This window comes from Lipophrys pholis, assembly GCF_963383615.2.
Source record: "Lipophrys pholis genome assembly, chromosome: 5".
Classification (NCBI taxonomy): Eukaryota; Metazoa; Chordata; class Actinopteri; order Blenniiformes; family Blenniidae; genus Lipophrys; species Lipophrys pholis.
The window spans coordinates 18,538,089-18,557,404 of NC_137628.1; the positions used below are offsets into that span (position 1 = coordinate 18,538,089).

A 19,316-nucleotide genomic window follows, 5' to 3' on the forward strand; every position below is an offset into this window, starting at 1 on the left:
CATCTTGTCCTGGTTCAAGTTGGCCAACTGTGAGGCTGATGAGTTTCCCGGGCCAGGTCTGTGAGAAATGTATTGATTGTAGTAAATGTAAAAAAAATAATAATGATAAACCTGACACAAACGGGGACTTGCTAAGATAATATATAAAATTACAAATACTGTATTGAGGCTGATACATCCAATATATATATGTATGTAAGCAGTTGAAGATGCAGGTGCACTTTGGAGCAACAAATCTGGCTGCGTTCCAGTTCTTCTTCCCTGCAGCTGGTCCGCAGATCTCGCAGCGCCTGGATGGGGCGCAGCACCGCGGCCGTGCCTGGTAGCACGCCGCCCAACGCGCACTGTCGCCCGGAGTGGAACGCAGCCCTCTCTCTCAGGCACGAAGCATCGGCAGCAGCTGTCATGTGAATCAGCTGGACGAACAAGGAAGGGGATAAACAACAACACGGCTCCGTCTTTTGAAATCGAGGTAAGAAAAGAAATTATTCACTTTCACCGACTCCGCGTGTGATACATTGAGCCAAACCGTGCAGGCTGGGTGTGTTTGTAGCAGTTTGGGACGCAATCGGAGCACACTTCGTGACTCCTGTGTGGAATTAGCCGAGCTATCAACAGCTAACGCTCAGCCCTGCCTCGGACATAGTGTAAGTTAGCCCGCCGTGTTTCTCACCTCCGCTCGTTTTTATGAGGCTAAAGCTGCAAGACACCAACAAGTAACCCCGCCAGCACCGCAATGCTTTGCTGAATAGTTCGTGCAAACACAAACTAGCACCAGTATGGAGCTACGGGGCCTGCGTGCAGCCTTCCTCGCGAGGGGCATTTAAACCCCCGTTGACTCCTGCGGTACGAAGTTAGCTAACGGTGCAGCTAAGTTAGCTTATTACCAAGTTATGTGCTGCTCTGGATGGTGGCTACACACATGCTGTTTGCTGCTCCAGCGGGATCCACAAACACGCGTGAAATCAGAAGGATCGCCGCGCGAGTCGACGGTGCAAACACGAGCGAGCTCGTTAGCTGCTCGAGCTGCGCTGCGTGCAGCCATTGCTTGGCATCATAACAAAACGTAGGCTAGTTGGGCTAGTTAGCCGCGCTGGCAGACAACAAAGATGAGCCAAGCTACTGACGCTCCTGCAGCGTTAGAACCCACAAAAGTGCGCTACAGTCTGGAGCTGAATACGCCGGAGTTTCGATCGAGTGTTGTTGTTGTTGCAACAAACAGGCCGCGCGTGCTAAGTGGAGATTGTTCATGCTTGCAACACGATCGTGGACAAAGCGCGAAGGTGTAAACATGCTGTGTTTATCGAGCACCGCAGCTGATTTAAGAGGAACTTGTTTCAGCTTGAAATCGCCTGTTACGTAACGGGGTCGCACGGAGCTGCTGCGAGGTGGGTTTTAGTGGAGCTGTCGTGTCGGGGGAAATAGGAGGTCGATTGTTGTAACAGCCTGTCTCGGAGGAGGTGTGTGAGCCTTTGTCTGAACGCACACAGTAAAGTTGGGAGTGGGATGGGTGGATGGGACAAAAATCAGAAAAGGGTTGTTGGCATCAGCAGGGATCAAAGGATCAAATCGACATGTGTTGAAGCTATACCGCCATCTAGTGGTGAACCAGCCGCACAGCTGCTCCACAGTAAATCATTAACTTTAACAAGCACATAATAAGCTTTGTGCATTAAAACAAAACAAAAAAGTCTAGTAATTAATAAAGTACCTTATTAATTCAGAGACCACACAATCCTTTTTGAGTTCGCTTTTATTTAAACAAACTGCTCGGTTGAATCCATTCTTATTTTTAGTTTAGGTCTACAAAAAAACTGGTTTTATTTCTGTCATCAAGTAATATTGACAACACGGGAACCATACGATACGCTTCATGGATATAAGAAAATTCACTTGAAATATGGTGACAGAAAGGGAAAAGAAAATAGGCAATTAAACATGTTAATCTCGTAAAACACAATTTTTCTTGTGTGAAGGCAATGCACTTCTGCAGGTCTCAAACTATAGATAGTTTAAACAATGAATATCTTAGTCATGAAGATAAACAAATTTTATTCAGCATAATGTTATGACATGACACCGAAAAAGAACAGTATTTTGTTTTTGTCAGTGATTTGATTTAAACTCTGCTTTATATATTAGAGAGAGAGAGAGAGAGAGATCAGTATTAAGCTGTTTCTTCCTCAAAATATACAGTTACATTCACAACTATATTCATCCTATATAATTAAAAGTATTGGTGTTTGTGTTGATCTTTCTCTCTGTATGTGTTCCCCAGGTTCTAATTGGTCAAGTTGCAGGATGGCGGGAGCAGAGGTATACACCCCTGCAAACCCCACCTGCAAGATTATGACCTTCAGGCCCACCATGGAAGAGTTCAAGGATTTTAACCAGTACCTGGTTTATATGGAGTCTCAGGGTGCACAACGCGCAGGCTTGGCTAAGGTAGGAACTGTTTTCACGTTCACATCCTGTCCTTATTGTGAACAAAGTTTCAACACATTATAATTAGTTTGTTTAGGTTCGTAAAGTTAGGGAGTCATATGATCGATCAGAATGATGAAGCACGGTAATCGCAGTAGAGTTTCCTCTCTGGTGAGCATACAGTTGGATGATGGTTGCAAATGTTAACCATAAATTACTTCAAACGAAAGTGTAAGAGTGGGAAAAGTAGACAAGGACATTCAGTCATATAGTTTGACTGATACAAATCTCTAAGTAATCAACCCAAGAGCCTGTTTGGCTACGCACTATTTGCAGTCCCCTAAATTACACAAAGGCGATCAAAGGGATTTGTTCATACAAAGTGATCCTGTTTCCACATAATCTCCAACAGTAAGTCCCCACTTCCCTGTTTGTCTTCCAGGTAATCCCCCCTAAAGGCTGGAAGCCGCGCCGTACCTACGATGACATCGATGATTTGGTGATTGATGCTCCCATACAGCAGATGGTGGCCGGCCAATCAGGGCTCTTCACTCAGTACAACATCCAGAAGAAGCCTCTCAGTGTGCAGGAGTTCAGACGTTTGGCAAACAGTGATATGTAAGTATTGCGTTTTAAATCTTCTTCCCGCAAAAGACGACATGTGGGCTTTTGTTTTGCCTTCAAAAGATGTTTGATAGTGGTGAATAAAATTTGGGGATTATTTCAGTTTTTATTACGTCCGCCAACGACGTAATAAAATCATTGGTGTATGTTTGTCTGTTTGTCTGTTTGTCTGTTAGCAAGATTACATTTTGGAGGTGATCTGGAAACACAATAAATTTTTTTCCAGGTCATCCTTTGGCGGCCATCAGAAATATCTGGTTGCTTTTGTTTATTAGATTTAATAAATGTAGTTTCCTCTACTTTTGTATCGTTTAATTATAACTCTAAGAGATCACATGTTTGAGTCGAAAACAATCATTTTTTTCATGCACTGATACTTTTCCAATGATAAAACTTTTTTTTTGAAATGTGTATTTCATTGATATATAAATTGTTTCTTTATATTAAGATTCATAGTTTCTGTGGGGTGAAAAACACACGAGTGATCTGAAATTGAAATATTTAATACGATTAAGCTAAAACAGTGGACAATGACTTAATCTGATATTTGTCCCCAGTAATGAGAAGATGCAGGGTAAACTGTATTGTTGCATAAAATCCTTGGATTCTGTGTCAATCATCATCAATATGGAAGTTAAAATGAGAAATATTAGGAAGTTTGTCATCTTGTATAAGAATACGATAGGAATTCAGAAAATTACAGAAAGCATGAGGTTGTTTGCGTTGGTGGATGACGAGCAGATGATGAGTTTAGGCTAAATATTCAAGTATTTGCCCCTTTTTCAAATACTTATTATTTGAATTATATCTACCACTTAAAGGTTTAAGACCATCAAGCTAAATAAAATAACAGACAAAGATAACAAATGTGAACAAAATGCAGTTTTTAAATGATGATTTAATGTTTTAAGGGAAAAAAAACAAAGTTTTCCAAGTCTACCTGGCCCTGTGTGAAAAAGTAATTGCCCCCTTGATCAATCATTAATTAACTGTCGTGGTTCAAATTCACTGACCGGGCCCACACCTGATCATCTCCAGACCTGTTCAATCATGAAATCCTTTAAATAGAATCTGTCTGACAAAAAGAAAGATCTCGAAAAGCTGCCAACAAATGCTGTGCTCCAGAAAAATTCAGGAGCAGATTGAGAAATAAAGTCATTGACATCTATCAGTCTTGAAAATGTTCCAAAGCGATTTGTAAAGCTTTAGGAATCCAGTGAACCACGGCGAGAGCCGTTATCTGCAAATGTAGAGAACATGGAGCGGTGAACCTTCCCCTTACCCCACGAGTACAGCGACCACTGACGAATGTGTCTCGTTACAACCTGGTGTGAAAGTAATACAGCGTTTCATCATACCAACAATCAAACACGGTGCTGGTATTGTGATGGTCTGGGGCTGCTTCGCTGCTCCAGGACCTGGGCGACTTGCCCTGATCGATGGAACCATGAATTCTGCTCAGCCAGAAAATCCTAAAGTAGAATGGTTTGGCCGTCAGTTCAAGACCTCAAGCTGAAGCACGCTTTGGTTCTGCTGCAGGACAATGAGCCAAAACACACCAGCAAGTGGACTTCTGAATGGCCGACAAAAGAAAGAAAATGAAGGTTTTGCAGGGGCCCGGTCAAAGTCCAGAATCGAATCCAATCGAAATGCTGCGGTATGACCTTAAATAGGCCGTTCATGCTCAGAAACCCTCCAATGGTGCTGAATTCAAACAATTCTGCAAAGAAGAGTAGGACAGATTATCTGAAAGACTCTCTTCCAGTCAGAGAAAAATGCTTGATTTCAGTTGTTCCTGCTGAGGGGGCCACAGCCACTTATTATGTTTAGGAGACAATTACTTTTTCCCACAGGGCCAGGTAGCTTTCAATCATTTTTTTCTCCTCCCTTAATAAATAAAATCATCATTTAAAAACTGCATTTTGTGCTTACTTGGGTTATCTTTGCCTGATGTTTAATGTTTAAGATGATTAAACACATGTGAAGTCGGGGAAATATGCAAAAAAGAATAAATAAGAATTTGAGAAGGGAGCATATATTTTTTTGCCGTATCAATGAAATCACACACTTTCTAATTTTTAGAAATTTGCTAGTGGACCTGAAGCGTGCGGCTTCATGCGGCTTCATGCGGCTTGCCACATGTTCATGTCTGCCGTACAGTGTGTTTGTTTGATTGCATTCAAGAAGTACTCAGCAGCAGCGTCAATACATTTCTCGGTGTCTATTCAATGCAAAGAGCAGCGTCCTAATTATTGAGAACATTCTTATTGTCCAAGTGTTCAGATCGATAGATTTCAAAACCGTTCATGTCATTTCCTGCCCTGCCTAGGTACTGTACTCCTCGCTATCTGAATTACGAAGACCTGGAGAGGAAGTATTGGAAGAACCTCACCTTCGTCTCACCCATATACGGTGCTGATGTCAGTGGGAGTCTCTATGATGAGGTAGATGGCTTTTTTTTCTTGACATGCTCATCAATGTTGCTTATTATTTGTTCTCCTTACAATTAGACTTTATGTTTATGTGTTTTTCTTGTTTCTTCAGAAACACTGTTTTATAGTTGGTTTTAGCCTTTGGCGAATCAGAACACAGCTGTATGTTGTGTCGTTGCTTCAGTATTTAAATATTATACCCATCTAATTTTTCGATGAGGTTTGAAAAGGCCAGAAGTCACAATTATTTAAAATTTACTAAATTGATTTTTGTCATACATCCATAACCACAAATGAGCAGGAACTCAAATGATTGTCTTCAATTTCACAGTTGATTTACTGCACTTACTTTAAAGGCATCATTGCAATTTAGATATTTCGGTCGGAAAGACATGTTGCAACACAAAGTAATAAGTAATCCATGCTCTACTACGTATTGGGCTTTGTGGGTTGTTGATGTATAGAGAGTAATAATCTGAAGAATAGAAGTTTCCAGTTCCTCACGTATTGAACTTAAATATTTTTTTAATCCTGGGCAGTAGTTCCCCACAGTGATGCTTTAGAAGCGCAGTACACTTGACATTTGTCACTAAAATAGAAGCAAAGTGACCATACTTAGCCCAGAGAGGCTTGTTGCTCATCTCTTAGGTTCCTGCTGTCACGGTGTGGATTTTATTATCTGTAAATAGAGCCCCCCACTGTTCACCACTCGTGTATGAAACCGCTTGTTAGTGACGATCTCTGTGTCCTAATGAACAGCAGTAGAGGTGATGTGACAACGAAGAGCACAAAGCGGCCTCATACAGCCGCTCCTGATTGGATTCCATTGGCTGCTGCAACACCTGCAAGGCTGACTTTGACTTCCAGGCTGCGGTCCAGCTCTTAACCTGTGTTCCTAATTCTCCAGGATGTGGATGAGTGGAATATTGGCCACCTGAACTCCATCTTGGATGTCATCGAGGAGGACTGCGGTGTTTCCATACAGGGGGTCAACACTCCGTATCTGTACTTTGGGATGTGGAAGACCACTTTCTCCTGGCACACTGAAGATATGGACCTGTACAGCATCAACTACCTTCACTTTGGAGAGCCCAAGTCCTGGTGAGTGTGGACCTGGGCTTTAGGTACATTAAGTGAACAACAAAAGAATACAACACAATTTATACAACCTTAAATGTAGTTTTGACATCAACTATATTATAATTTACATTAACAGCAAAGCTGTGAGTAATGTTTTGACAGTGTTTTTTTTCCTTTTGGCTCACACTACTTTCTGGCTCCTTAAAACAACATTGACGACACGTTTATTGTTGTTCTGGTTATGCATGAACTTTACTTTACATTGAAATTTGTTCACTATCTATTAGAACTGTGTGGACAAGACTTGATGATATCTATATACGTATGTGCCTGTCGTGGTCATGTGTCTGAAAGGGACAGACTAAAGACAGTAGAAGTGCCTCACTGTTCACTTGACTTGTTAAAAACATCATATCTTATCGTCGAAGAGTGGGTTTAATCAACTAACACAAACGGGCGCGAGTCCTTTTTTAAGTCATTCCCTCTTAACTACAAGTGGCTGCGCGCTATCCTGAGCCTCGCCGACTGCAGCAGGTCCGCAGGGATCGGGGCTATTAATGTCACAGTTTATGGGACCAGTGTGACTCCAGATGGCTAATGCGCTCATCTGTCAGATCGATTTCCTTTAAACTGAACGTTACATTGCGATCACCCTTTTCCCACAAAGTAGACGATTTACACCTTCTACTGCAAGCAAGCGACACTTACAGTAGATACACATGTTTTCTGAGAGAAGGCAAAACTGTTAAATTATCCATCTCGGTATCTACTAGAATAAACATAGGATCTTTACTATTTAAAAAAAATGTCAAATGTTTTGAAAGATTTGGAAGGTTGTAATTGAATTCGGGGCCTTATATGATGCTTGGCAAACATTTGGAGACGCACATCCTTTTCATAATCCACTTGCATATTTGTATCGGACATTAAAAATCCATTTCAACAGCCTGCATTGGATTTCCTGATGCAAGTGGTTTTAAATTGTGAATTACTTGCGACACCGCAGGTTTAATTTGATTTGGACAACAGTTCTGTTCCAGCCCGGGGGTCTTTCTCCCTTCGTTCAGTCTCTCCCACAGAGGAGGAGGTCTGCTGCAATAAGTGATTATTAGGAGGGTCTAAATACATATGAGACAGCGATACTCCGGGAGGCAGTGTGTACAGAGCTGTGCTATTCCCCAAGGATTAAATCATCTGGTTGGATATTTTTAGAGGCGTATTTGTGTGCACAATGAAGCCAATCAAGCAGCACAAATTTAATTTAGTAAGTTTGTCACAAACGCATCAAGAACCATTGGTCAAAAAGGCCTATTTTTAAGACACTGTCAGGTTTAATGAAAAGTTTTGACTTTTGTCACTTTATAAAGTGAGTAAACATTTTATTTGAGGCCTTTAATATTTAGTAAAACATGTGATAATATGCAATCAGTCTTGCTATATGTTACTTGCTGGATTTTTGCAAATGTTATACAATATTAATTTCTGAAGCCCAACAATTAACTTGGTTTTCTGTAAAAAAAAAATAAAAAATGCCCTACTTAACATTTTGTAGTTGTGATTTAATTTAGTATCACAATGTGCAGGATGTAATATTTTGCAATAGTACCGTATTGGTCTGGTTATAACACAACCCCCATTGAAAGACAACTTGTAAGGTTACAAGGCTCATTTAAAAATAAATAAATAAATGTTTGCAGACCAACGATTGTTAAGGAAAAACCTATATTTTTTAGAATATAGATGACGGAAATATGTTGAATTGAACATTTGTGCAAATACACAATCAAATTTTTCAGAATATCTATAAGGACACACGCGCTCCATACAGCCCTTTTCCTGCATGTATGATGATGATGCCTGCCGGCCTCTTTCAGAGCAGCTATGTGCTTCAGGAAAACATACAAATTAAGTCGAGTTCTGTCAGTGAGACGCGCAGCATGACTGACTCTTTTTATCGTCACTGGACCTCATGGTCATCGATCTGTCCCCTTTTTGTTTACACCGAAGGGATCTGATTGGTATTTCCTCTCTGATTTAGCTGGTCTGGGAGTGTTTTTCCTCAGATTAATGACATAACGCTGAAAAGACGGCAGTTTCTCCTTGTAGTCCAAGTTCAGGCCGGACCATATTTATTCCTCTCCGTGAAGACAGCCGGTTACACCGCCTGACTCTTCTACACCAGCCCCGACTGCCTGCAAACTCTGAATCAGGGATGTTGAGCTCTTTGGAGACTTTCTGTGTCTTCAGCTGTAGAACAGCTCGGGTTATGTTCATTCTGTCTTTATGTTTCTCCTATTTTATGTTTTAAAACCCACTTTGAGGATCATGGTATGATCTCCTCTAACTGTTTGTGTTTTTTTCGACTTTATTTTTGTGTTCTCATCTTCGTATATTGCACTCGGTGACACTGTATTTATTTTTTATGTTTAGCAGCTTGACAGTTACTATGGGTATAAATCTCCGCTTGAAATTACCCATAACTCCTCCTGTGTAGCTGATGAATTTGACCGCTTTTGAGCCACTTTGTCTACTTCTAAGCACATATTGCGGTTATCTAGATGTTGGGGATATTTTTACTTTCTAATGGGATACACACTGTATCAGATTATGTTTATTGGCATTTAAAAGAAAAAACAAAGTAGAGCAGCTTTCTCTTTTGCCCCTAGAGCCCACATATAAGACAACTTCACTTTTTTGGACTCAATTTCTGGAAAAACAAACTTGTCATATATTTGGTGGTTAATGTTCTTCTGGATGTTAAACCAAGTAAGAGTTACTTTAAACTAATGGGCCAAATGCACAGTGTTTGTGTCATTATTAGAAGTTTAAGGGGCCATAATTTGTCTTCATTTTCATAAACTCTCAAAACCTCACCGGAGTTGCACATATCTTAATGTTTTGTATAATTAAACCAAAATAGGGGTCATTTAGAAAAGGACAAAAAAAGCCAAAACAAAATCCAGGTCTCTTTCCAGACCAACAAAGTCCTCGTAGCCAAGCTCTGATTGCTTTTTTTGCATTTAATTGAATCCAGGTAATCAGCAGCAGGAGCTCACCAGAGGATCTCAGACTGCATTTTGAGCTGATTATAAATTAAACATTGCGTCAGATACTCAAACACTATTCCTGCGCTTAGCATTTGGGTAATCACAACCTTAAAATCTACTCTGAAATGGACGATGAAACTAAAAGTGCGGCGATGTGTTTCCTCTTTCTCAGTGTCGCGGTAACATTTTGGATTAATTGGAGTCTGGATAGGTTACTGTCCCCGCTAACAATGTGTTGCTGTTCCGTAGTTTGGTGGTGTGATATCTTGGAGTATGTCATTGTTTTGTTTTTTTCATATACTATATTGGGGTTTGGGCATTGTTTACTTCATATTTTCGCCTCAGTGTGCCCAATCATAGTCTCTACTGAGATGCCTGTCCAAGCTGATAAAATCACTTTTTTTAAAATTTTTATTACGGTGCTGAGATTCACAGTTTTCTAACAAACTTTTTTTTTTTTTTTTGCCCTTTATCAAAAATTTGTCTGAGCTGGGCTTGTACAGTTCTGACCTTAGTCACGGGTAATGGAGACATCTCTGTGTAAAGCCACCTACCTAGAATCTACCATTAACCTGCATGTGAGTGTGTGCGGGAGACATTTAGGACATGTCTGTAAATTGTGATTGCAGAAAAAGCACTGTGTTCCTTTTCCTCTAAACTATGTCTGTAAGCACACCGGTTACCTGTCACACGACATGGAAAAGATTTTTCCGATGTGATAAAGTTGCTCTATTAGTGATGACGATGACATTTGTTTTAAAGAAAGCGCATCACTACACAGAGTACGAGATTTCAAAACACAACCGATAAGAAAGCATAATCGCACAGGTGTCATTGGTGTGTGTGAAAGGATTTAGTGTGTGAGACATGTTATTAGGAGGTCACAGTTAAAATAATGAAGGTACGAAACGCAGGTAGATCAAAATAGAGTTTGCTTTTTTATTTCTTTGTCAGCTTGGCTTGCTCCATTTCCCTCTCTTGCCCTGGAGGGAGTTTTGCTCATTAGAGCAGTGAGCCCTGCAACCCCACAGGGATCAGTGTCGCAGCCAGACAGTCTCTTACACACACACACACACACACACACACACACACACACACACACACACACACACACACACACACACACACACACACACACACACACACAGAGAGTGGTGTGCAGGCTTTTTATCTCACTGCTGTTTTGACATCTCGTCCCCGGAGGGATGCAACTTAAAGATGCACCCCTCTCACCTCTTCTCAATCTCCTTCTCCCTCCAACTCCCCGTGTCACCGCTACCTGAGGTTGCCCCCCCCCCCCCCCCCCCCCCCCCCACCCAACTCGTCTCACTCTGCTGTGTTTAGATGACAGGTTGATATGATGATAGAAATGCCACAGACCTGAGGGAGGGTGGTACGAGTCAAATGGAATGCCTAGTTGAACCTTGAGGGAATTTTGTCACACTTTCTTGGGCTTTTTGTGGATAACTTTGTGAATACTTTGCCTCAGCAGCACTGTGAAAAAGCAAAAGCAGAATAAGGCTAACAAACCACCGCTAATTGTTGTCGAATTATGAGTTTATGGTTAATCTGGTCTGTATCAGAGAAATAACTTGGTATGTGTGAGCTATTTGGGAAATATTATACAGGAAGAAGATTCTGAAAGGTCAGCATTTTCCTGAAAATGCACGAGCAGCAAATTAGGGAAGGGTACTAAAGGAGGTATGAACATAGACCGGGGATAATATATAATACCACTCTGTATGTTGTCACACTTAAACTGGGAAATGTTGGAAACGCTGTATCAGACCTTCTGCTATCTTACATCTATCCACCACTTGATGGCAGTCTTGAAATAGTGGAAACTCCTTTCAAAACGTGTCTTGCTTATGCTAAACTGTAAGAATAATTAACAACGCATGTTCAGAACTTCACATGCACGGTGGAAAAAATAACTGTCTGTGCCACATTTGTTTTTCTAACAGGTATGCCATCCCTCCTGAGCACGGGAAGAGACTGGAGCGTCTGGCTACAGGTAAAAGAATCATTTATATTCTCTGGGTTGCTTATATGAATTCAGTTGTGCAAGGAAGTCAAATAATTATTGCTTTACAATCTCATTACACAGAGGCAGGTCTGCACCAAACAACAAAGTACAACTCATAAATTAATCCCAGCAATGAGAACGCACACATGAGGAAATGGCAAAGCCTGAGATGCAGCATACTAATGATCTCTGACTACATGCGAAAACTGTTTTAGTTGAAGTGGAAACTCTCCAAAGACTAAACACTGATTGCATTTGCAAATACACACATTCATCCACTTATACTTTGAGTGAACTGTAAACTTATAGTTTAAACATGAAATGCTAATTCAGCCTCAGAATATGTGGAAAAACAACAGATATGATCATTTAGTCACCACTACTTGGAAGATGATTCACCAAGTGGCCCAACAGCCGCCCATGTGTTACATGTCAGTACCGACATTCTGATGAAAAAAACCACAAAAACAGTGCCTGAAATACATTTTGTGAATAGGAATATTTTCATTTGAGTATGTTTTATTCTGAGAAAATAGATATGCTTAGTGTAAATGAATTAAGCTAATAGATTTAATCACATGCTGCAAATAAGGAGGTATTGTATTTTTTTTTTTTTACTAATACTAGAAGCTATAGCATTAAACCTTTTTTTTTTTTTTTTTTTACAAAGCTTTCAAGTTATTTCTCTCTCTAATGATTGTGTGTGTGCTTGTGTCAGGTTTTTTCCCCAATAGCTTCAAGGGTTGTGAAGCTTTTCTTCGTCACAAGATGACTCTAATCTCCCCTTCCATACTGAAGAAGTATGGCATCCCCTTTGATAAGGTATGCTCTGACAGCCTTTGAAACATTAGTCTCAGTCTTCTTTTTCTTCCCATTTACACTCTTGCTATTTTCCAGGTTTGTGAAAAGACCTTTTACTGTTTAGCCAATAGTTCGATTATAGGAATCTGAAATGGTTTATTTCTTTGATATTTATTCATTTACGGTAGCTTTTTTTTTAGTGACTCGTCATTTATTCCACTGTGTAATCCAGCCTGTTGTCCTTTGTCTTTTTTTCTCTCTTGGATAAACTGATAGATTACTCAGGAAGCTGGAGAGTTCATGATCACTTTCCCTTACGGCTACCATGCTGGGTTCAATCATGGGTTTAACTGTGCAGAATCCACCAACTTTGCCACTGTGCGCTGGATAGACTATGGAAAGGTGGCCACACAGGTAACGGTACACTTTGATCAATCTAATTAGTATTTTTCTCAAAACTATGTATTTGGTATTAGCAAATATATTGTCATTAACTTAAGTTAAATTGATGGCTGTGTAGTGTCAAAAATGACTAGATATATTGTAATTGGGACTTTAAAAAGTACACAATGCGTGTAAACTTAACCACCACCGTGCATGAACCAACCCATTTGATGTTTTTCTCAAGCGAAAGGAAAAAAAAAAAAAACTATTTTCTTCTTTTCCTCCTCTAGTGCACGTGTAGCAAAGACATGGTGAAGATATCCATGGAGCCCTTTGTGAAGCGTTTCCAGCCTGACCGCTATCCTAACTGGATGCTGGGCAAAGATTTAACGCCTATTGACCACACTCACGCCACTCCCAGCACAACGCCAGAGCTGCAGAGCTGGGTGCAGGGGCGCCGGAAGGCCAAGTCTGCTACTAAAGGGTAAAGCACTCGTCTAGTTACCAAATGGTCACTGGTCACCTTTTCCTAACAGCAAAACTCAACGTTTGTTTGCCTATTCCACATATGTCTACAATTGTATTTGTTGGTTTTTTTTTTGGTTTTTTTCATTTGATCAGAATTGTGAGTTACTTCTTGTTTCTCTTTTGTTGTCATACAGCGGTGGCCACTCCCGCATGCGCTCCAAACGCCTCAGAACCACAGAGGAGCCTGTTGGCTTGGATGGCAGCTCGACATTGAACACCAGCAAGAGGAAAGGTCTGGGCGGTCCGCCTGGTGCCAAGGTGCGAAGGTCGATATCAGGGACAGCGTGTAAGGAAGACAAAGAAAAGAAAAAGGAACCAGAGTCAAAGCACAACCTCAATCAAACCTCTGCCCAGCTTCCTGGTAAGCTGACTGATGACATTTGACGATTAACATATCTATTAATGCGGAAACTGCCCTGATGATGAGTTTCTCTGTGTGGATTTCAGATTACTGTCTTTTTTCCTTATGAGTTGGCAAAAAGTTGTTTTTATTTTTTTAAACACCACTCATTCATTTAATAGTATTTACATGCTCTATCTACAAAAATAAATTATTATCCGCACTTTTATCCTTTGGCAGGTGCTTGCAGACAGATGTGTGTCGTCAAAGTAAATCGAGTGGAGAGTCAGAATTTGGGTTTTTCCCAAAAGGAGCCATCACATGAATGTCAATCCAGCTCCTCCATATCACAAATGAAGGATGACCTGAAGGCAGAAACTCAAATGGATCCTCAAGTACTCTCAGGGCCAAGGGTCACAAGCAGTACTCCTGAAGGACTCAGACCAAGGCCAGAGGCTCTGGAAATTAATGAGCCAAATTGTTGCTCCTCTGAACCACGAGACCTCTCAACCTGTAAAGACTGCTCGATCAGGATCCCTCCTCTGGATGCCAGAAATCTCAACTCATCCCCCCACACAAGTACTTCCTCTGAGACTGTCACAGCCCTGTGTCCCTCTGACTGTAAAGCTCAGAGTTTTAGTTTCTCGTGTAGAGGAGACACTTTACCTTCTATCGCTGACAACAGCATGGACACAACGGCAGAGAATGACGCTGACAAGACTGTGAAAACTGAGAAAATGGACACGGTTGTTGATCCAAAACATAGCAATCCTCACTCCACTGCGGAAGCACTTTATGATCTCAAAAGTGAGCCAGTAGAGGGGGGTAGTTTCCCATCATGTAAACCGTTCTCCCTCGCACAACACAATTACAGTTCAGGGAATAGCGGCAAAGAGGGAAGTCTATTTCCTCCTTTCCTACAGACAAATGCTGTGGAAATGCCACGACTTACTCCTGAACCCACCGACAAGGTTGGAATTTGCCCTTTGCCACCCGTATTAACCCAAGAGATGCCCTCACTCACCCCAGCTCATGATGGGCTGACGGACTTCCCCAAATCAAAATCGTGCCATCTCCAGATTGCACCTGTGCTTCAGAGGGAAACATCGACTGGTTCTCCGTCCTCGCAGGAGACCAAATGGGAAGAGAAGGAGTCTGACTCGATGGTGTCAACAGAATCTGGTGTGGTAGAACACGCCAACAACTGGCAATTAAAATCTCCATTGCAATGTGAAGGGGCCGCAGTGTCCAGTACAGAAGGAAATAAAGCTCATTTAACCTCCAGTGGTCCACACAAAATAACATCTGGTGATGCCCAGGAAACACTAATATTGTCTGCAGCTGCAGCAGAAAAGGATCATTCAAACCAGCTAGTTCAGAGCGCTGCAGCCCCAGAAGAGAAGGATCCTGATTTACCACTCCCCAAAGACTCAGAGTCCAAAGACCCAGCTGAAACAGATAGTACATTCAGTCTAAACAGTGCTGGCTCACTGTGGACTAGTACTTCAAACAATAATGTTCCAGCCCCAACCCCAGCATTATACTCTGAGAGTGAGAGCCACTCAACGCGGCACCCCCTACATCACACTACATACTCCCCGTCCCATTCCACCTCCCACAACACCTACGTGGAGCCCAAAACCTTCTCCAGTAGTATCTGGAAAAACCTCAACTCCCCAAGTCCTGCTGTTCTTATTCAGAGTCTGCACCCCGAACTTCCTAATGACTTCAGCCATGACCCTCTACCTTACACTATGTGGACGGAACCTCAATGTAAAGAGGTTACAGACCTGGAAGATCCAGATAAAGACCTCCGTGAGTCTGGAGACCGGGACAAAGAGGGTGGGCCTCTCACCTGGGCTCAGCTTGAGCCCACATCCCTAGTTTCAGTTGGTGCTATTGAGCCTCTTGGACTTTGTGGAGATTATGACCTGCAAAGGGATGAAGTGGACGGGACTGAAGCGATGTCCCTGTGCAGGGAGCTGGCGAGACAAAGTGAGGCAGAGGAGAGTACACATTCAGGTCCTGCTGTTTCACCTCTCAGGATAGGAGGGGAGCAGGATGAGGTGTCTGATATGGAAGAAGAAGGATCCGATGGCGAGGAGGCAGAGCAGCAATGTAGTGCCAAGGGAGAAAGCAGTAGTGACTCATCTGATGAGGAGGAAGAAGAGGAGGAAAATGATACAAATAATTATGACTGTGATGAATCAGGCCTGGAACCTGGGGAGGTTTGTGCAGTGAGTGTTTCTCACACACATTTATAATCATTTTCTTACATTTCATTAATGCGGAGGTCACGTGCACACTAAATGCCTTCATATCGTGTTTTTCCATGCCAGTATCCGGCCCTGTCAGTGAAGCGGACCAGTAAAAGCTGGCGTCACCCACTCAGGAAACCCACTGCAAGGGCTGTACCCACTGCTGTGAAGCAACAGACCACTAGTGATGACGGTGGGCACATTTATTCTCTCGCATGCACGCACGCACACAGTTCACACAGTTCACACAGTTCACTGAAAGGTATTGCTACAATTTTACCTTTATAAAAATGCCATTATACAGGCAGTGAAACAAGCACATAGTGCAAGCCCAGAGTCATTTCAATAAAGAGCCAGGAACATTTCCTGTAGTGGTTACGGCTGCAAAACCACTGGCACCTGGCCAGAAACCATGATCCTTTGACTTCTTTGCTTGTATTGTAGGGCGCCAGAATACAGTTACCATATCATTTTTGTTTTTAAGCTTATAAAAAGCTTTTAGATGAAGGGCTGTATTATTTTCTTTGTAAAAGTCGTGTTTGAAAAATGAAAGTTTAGAAGTAACTTACCTCACTTTGTTGCCTCTCTACACCAAACATAACACATGTTGAGAATACCACAGTGACCCATTTGGTTCTGTGATTCCCCTTCCTTTCATCAGATTTTATGCCCCCCACCACCAAAAAAAAAAAAGATTCTTCTGCCGTCAGTGCACTCATAAACCAAACTTTTAATTCTCAGGGCTACCACAGTATAATGATCCCGTGATACACTTTGTTTTCTTGGTTTTAGGGGAAGGGTCCTTCATTTTCAAGTACTAATGTGTTTATTTGCCAAAAGTAGCATTCGCTGTCTACATGGTTGTGATTAAGACTGAATTATTCAGAAATTGTGGCTGTTTATCTTCAAGTTAGAAATGACCATGGCTAGAAACTTGTTTTATGAGATGAGTGGGTTTAATTAGTTTTAGGCAGTATATAAACAGACAGGCGCATTCAGTATAAATGATTAAATCTGGCTTACAAGCAAGTTCATGCCGGTTTATCAATGTTGCAGAAGTCAATTATGAAAATGACAAAGTTTTTTGGGGAAATTGAGGTTGTTTAGGTTTTGCTTTTTTTCCACATTCACAAAAGGATGAGTTAACAAACCATCAGATAAGAGTTATGCTCTTGGCGTTGCGTGAATCATTATCTTCACCACAGTAAAAGAAGCAGCATTTAAATGGATAAGTGATTGCAAGGTTGTAATGCTTTATTTATTTTTTCTCCAATTAGAGCCCCCTGAAGCAAGCCTGGCAGAGGAGGAGGAGGAGGAAGAGGAGGAAGAGGAGGGGCAGCGAATGGAGGCCTGGGCAAAGCCACTCATCCACCTGTGGCAGAGCAGAAAAAGCTGCTTCACGTCAGAGAAGGAGTACAATGCTCATGCAGCCACCATGCAGCCATACTGTGCTGTCTGCACACTCTTCATGCCCTATTATCAGGTAAAGCGGGTTTCAGCACAAGTCTGTGATTAGAGCTATTCAGCATATGAATAATCTCGTTAGAGCATTTTACAGTTTACGTTGCAATGTGGCTCTATTGACGTTACTCAACATAATGAAGCGTTATCTCTATAACAGTGCTGGTCACAGGCTGTAATTGGAGCAATCAGCATTTCACAATATTATTGGGTGATCTATCCGTCTGCCAGGTTGTACTTTACAGGAATTAAATCTTGTATGGAAAGGAGCACACATGTTTATAATTTGTCACCAACCACAATTATGCTGATTATTACAGCTCATTTGTTGTCCTGAAGAGGAAAACTTGCATGTTTATTTAGGTTTGTATCAATCTTGGTGCTGAGAAGGCACACAGTGTTCTTCTCAATGTGTGTTGATAAAGTCAAAAGTACTATTTGAGTTGAAAGAAGTACAAAAAGTCAATATGCAATGGAAGCAGATTTACCTGACAATGCTTAATGATTTGCAGTGCATTATTTCCCTCGTCTGTAATAAGATCAGCGGGAGTACGTCTAAATTGCTGTCCCTTCCTGCCATAGGCTGAAGACAAAACGGAAGACAATAAAGAAATCAATGAGCAGGACGCCTCAAAATGCTCCTCTCCATTGGAGGGTCCTGCCCCTCCCTGTGGGCAGTTGAGGAGGACCAAGCCCCTCATCCCAGAGATTTGCTTCTCTTTCCGGGAGCAGAACTTCCCCCCAACTCCTACTCACCCTCTGCTGCAGGAAGATGGCACCTCCCCTCTGCTCTACTGTCAGAGTTGTTGCCTGCAAGTTCATGCAAGTACGTATACACAAGAGTAAGATAGCACGTGTACTTGACAGTGCAAGTAGTAGTCCATCCTCAGATATATGATGCTGTTTACACCCACAGAGCCTTGTAGTTTCTCTTGACTTCTTAACCAAAACAAGCCACATTGTTTGTTGCCACATGTTGTGCTTGTCTCACTGTTGTAGTCAGAGGGTCAGTGGGTTTAAGTCTTGACTCACTCTGTCTCAATGTTCCATTTCTTCTATTTCTTGCCCCCCCCCCCCCCCCCCCCCCCCCATGCTTCTCTGTGGCTTGGAGTATTTTATTTCCCTCGTCAGCCAAATGAGGGTGAATCCTTTGCCTTCACCACACATACTTCCTGTTCAAAAGCCCAAAGCCAACAGGCCCTCACACACACAGTCTTAAAAAAAAGGCCCTTGAGCTTGCTTTTCCATTTTATGCATGGATGCAATATATTTTGCGTTATCACAATCCCTCCTTCACACATTTATGGGCCGAGATCTCTTTCCCAATTGTGTGCATTTGGCTGATATCTTAAACCTCCAGCCAGCCTTGCAAAACATCTGCTTTTTGCTGATACATTCTACTGTTGAATGTCTTTATATATTGTCCTGAATCCATAGCTTTGAAATGACGTTGCTTCTTCTTAAGTCAGTTTGAATCACTGACACCACTGTCAATTCTGCTGTCGGTGTACTTTACGGGGTTTAGGCCATCATATGTATACTGTGTGTGCCTAAACGCTCTACTACTATTATTTACTTGGTTTTTGTAAATGTGTGGAGGTAGAGCAGTGCGAGATGGAGTCGATGTCATTTGACACTGATGAAAAAGCCACAAGTTTGGTTTTGAGACCCAACAGTAAGTACACGTTGATGTAGCTTTCTCTCTGGGATGTTATTCGAACTCTGCAAAGGAAACGGAGGTGAGCTGAGATTTATTTTTTGGTTTTGTGATGGATAGCGGAGGAAAGGAACAAAGACATACACACATATACAGGCTCTAAGTGTTTTTTACAAATAAGAATTCCCCCCAGCTTACATGTCTAAAGCCTCAAGCCTGTGGATTGTAACCAGCTGCCGGCTTCGACTACAATC

The 19,316-nt window shown here is 41.8% G+C and overlaps 1 protein-coding gene across 8 annotated transcripts in view; it reads left to right on the plus strand.

Moving 5' to 3' along the window:
- Window positions 1–349: 349 nt before the first annotated feature.
- The window catches only part of kdm4c (lysine (K)-specific demethylase 4C), a 33,491-nt gene continuing 14,524 nt past the window's right edge, over window positions 350–19,316 (plus strand). For 4 of the 8 annotated variants that reach the window (XM_080464261.1, XM_080464263.1, XM_080464265.1 and 1 more), the window contains exons 1-14: window positions 350–472; window positions 2,279–2,445; window positions 2,867–3,042; window positions 5,378–5,492; window positions 6,388–6,581; window positions 11,572–11,621; window positions 12,352–12,455; window positions 12,711–12,848; window positions 13,109–13,302; window positions 13,481–13,707; window positions 13,927–15,923; window positions 16,026–16,137; window positions 17,222–17,427; window positions 17,988–18,231. In XM_080464261.1, the coding sequence (XP_080320387.1) occupies window positions 2,302–2,445; window positions 2,867–3,042; window positions 5,378–5,492; window positions 6,388–6,581; window positions 11,572–11,621; window positions 12,352–12,455; window positions 12,711–12,848; window positions 13,109–13,302; window positions 13,481–13,707; window positions 13,927–15,923; window positions 16,026–16,137; window positions 17,222–17,427; window positions 17,988–18,231 (3,901 nt within the window). In that variant the 5' untranslated portion in view covers window positions 350–472; window positions 2,279–2,301. The remainder of the gene's footprint in view (window positions 473–2,278; window positions 2,446–2,866; window positions 3,043–5,377; window positions 5,493–6,387; window positions 6,582–11,571; window positions 11,622–12,351; window positions 12,456–12,710; window positions 12,849–13,108; window positions 13,303–13,480; window positions 13,708–13,926; window positions 15,924–16,025; window positions 16,138–17,221; window positions 17,428–17,987; window positions 18,232–19,316) is intronic. The other 4 variants (XM_080464262.1, XM_080464264.1, XM_080464266.1 and 1 more) reach the window with 1 other exon arrangement.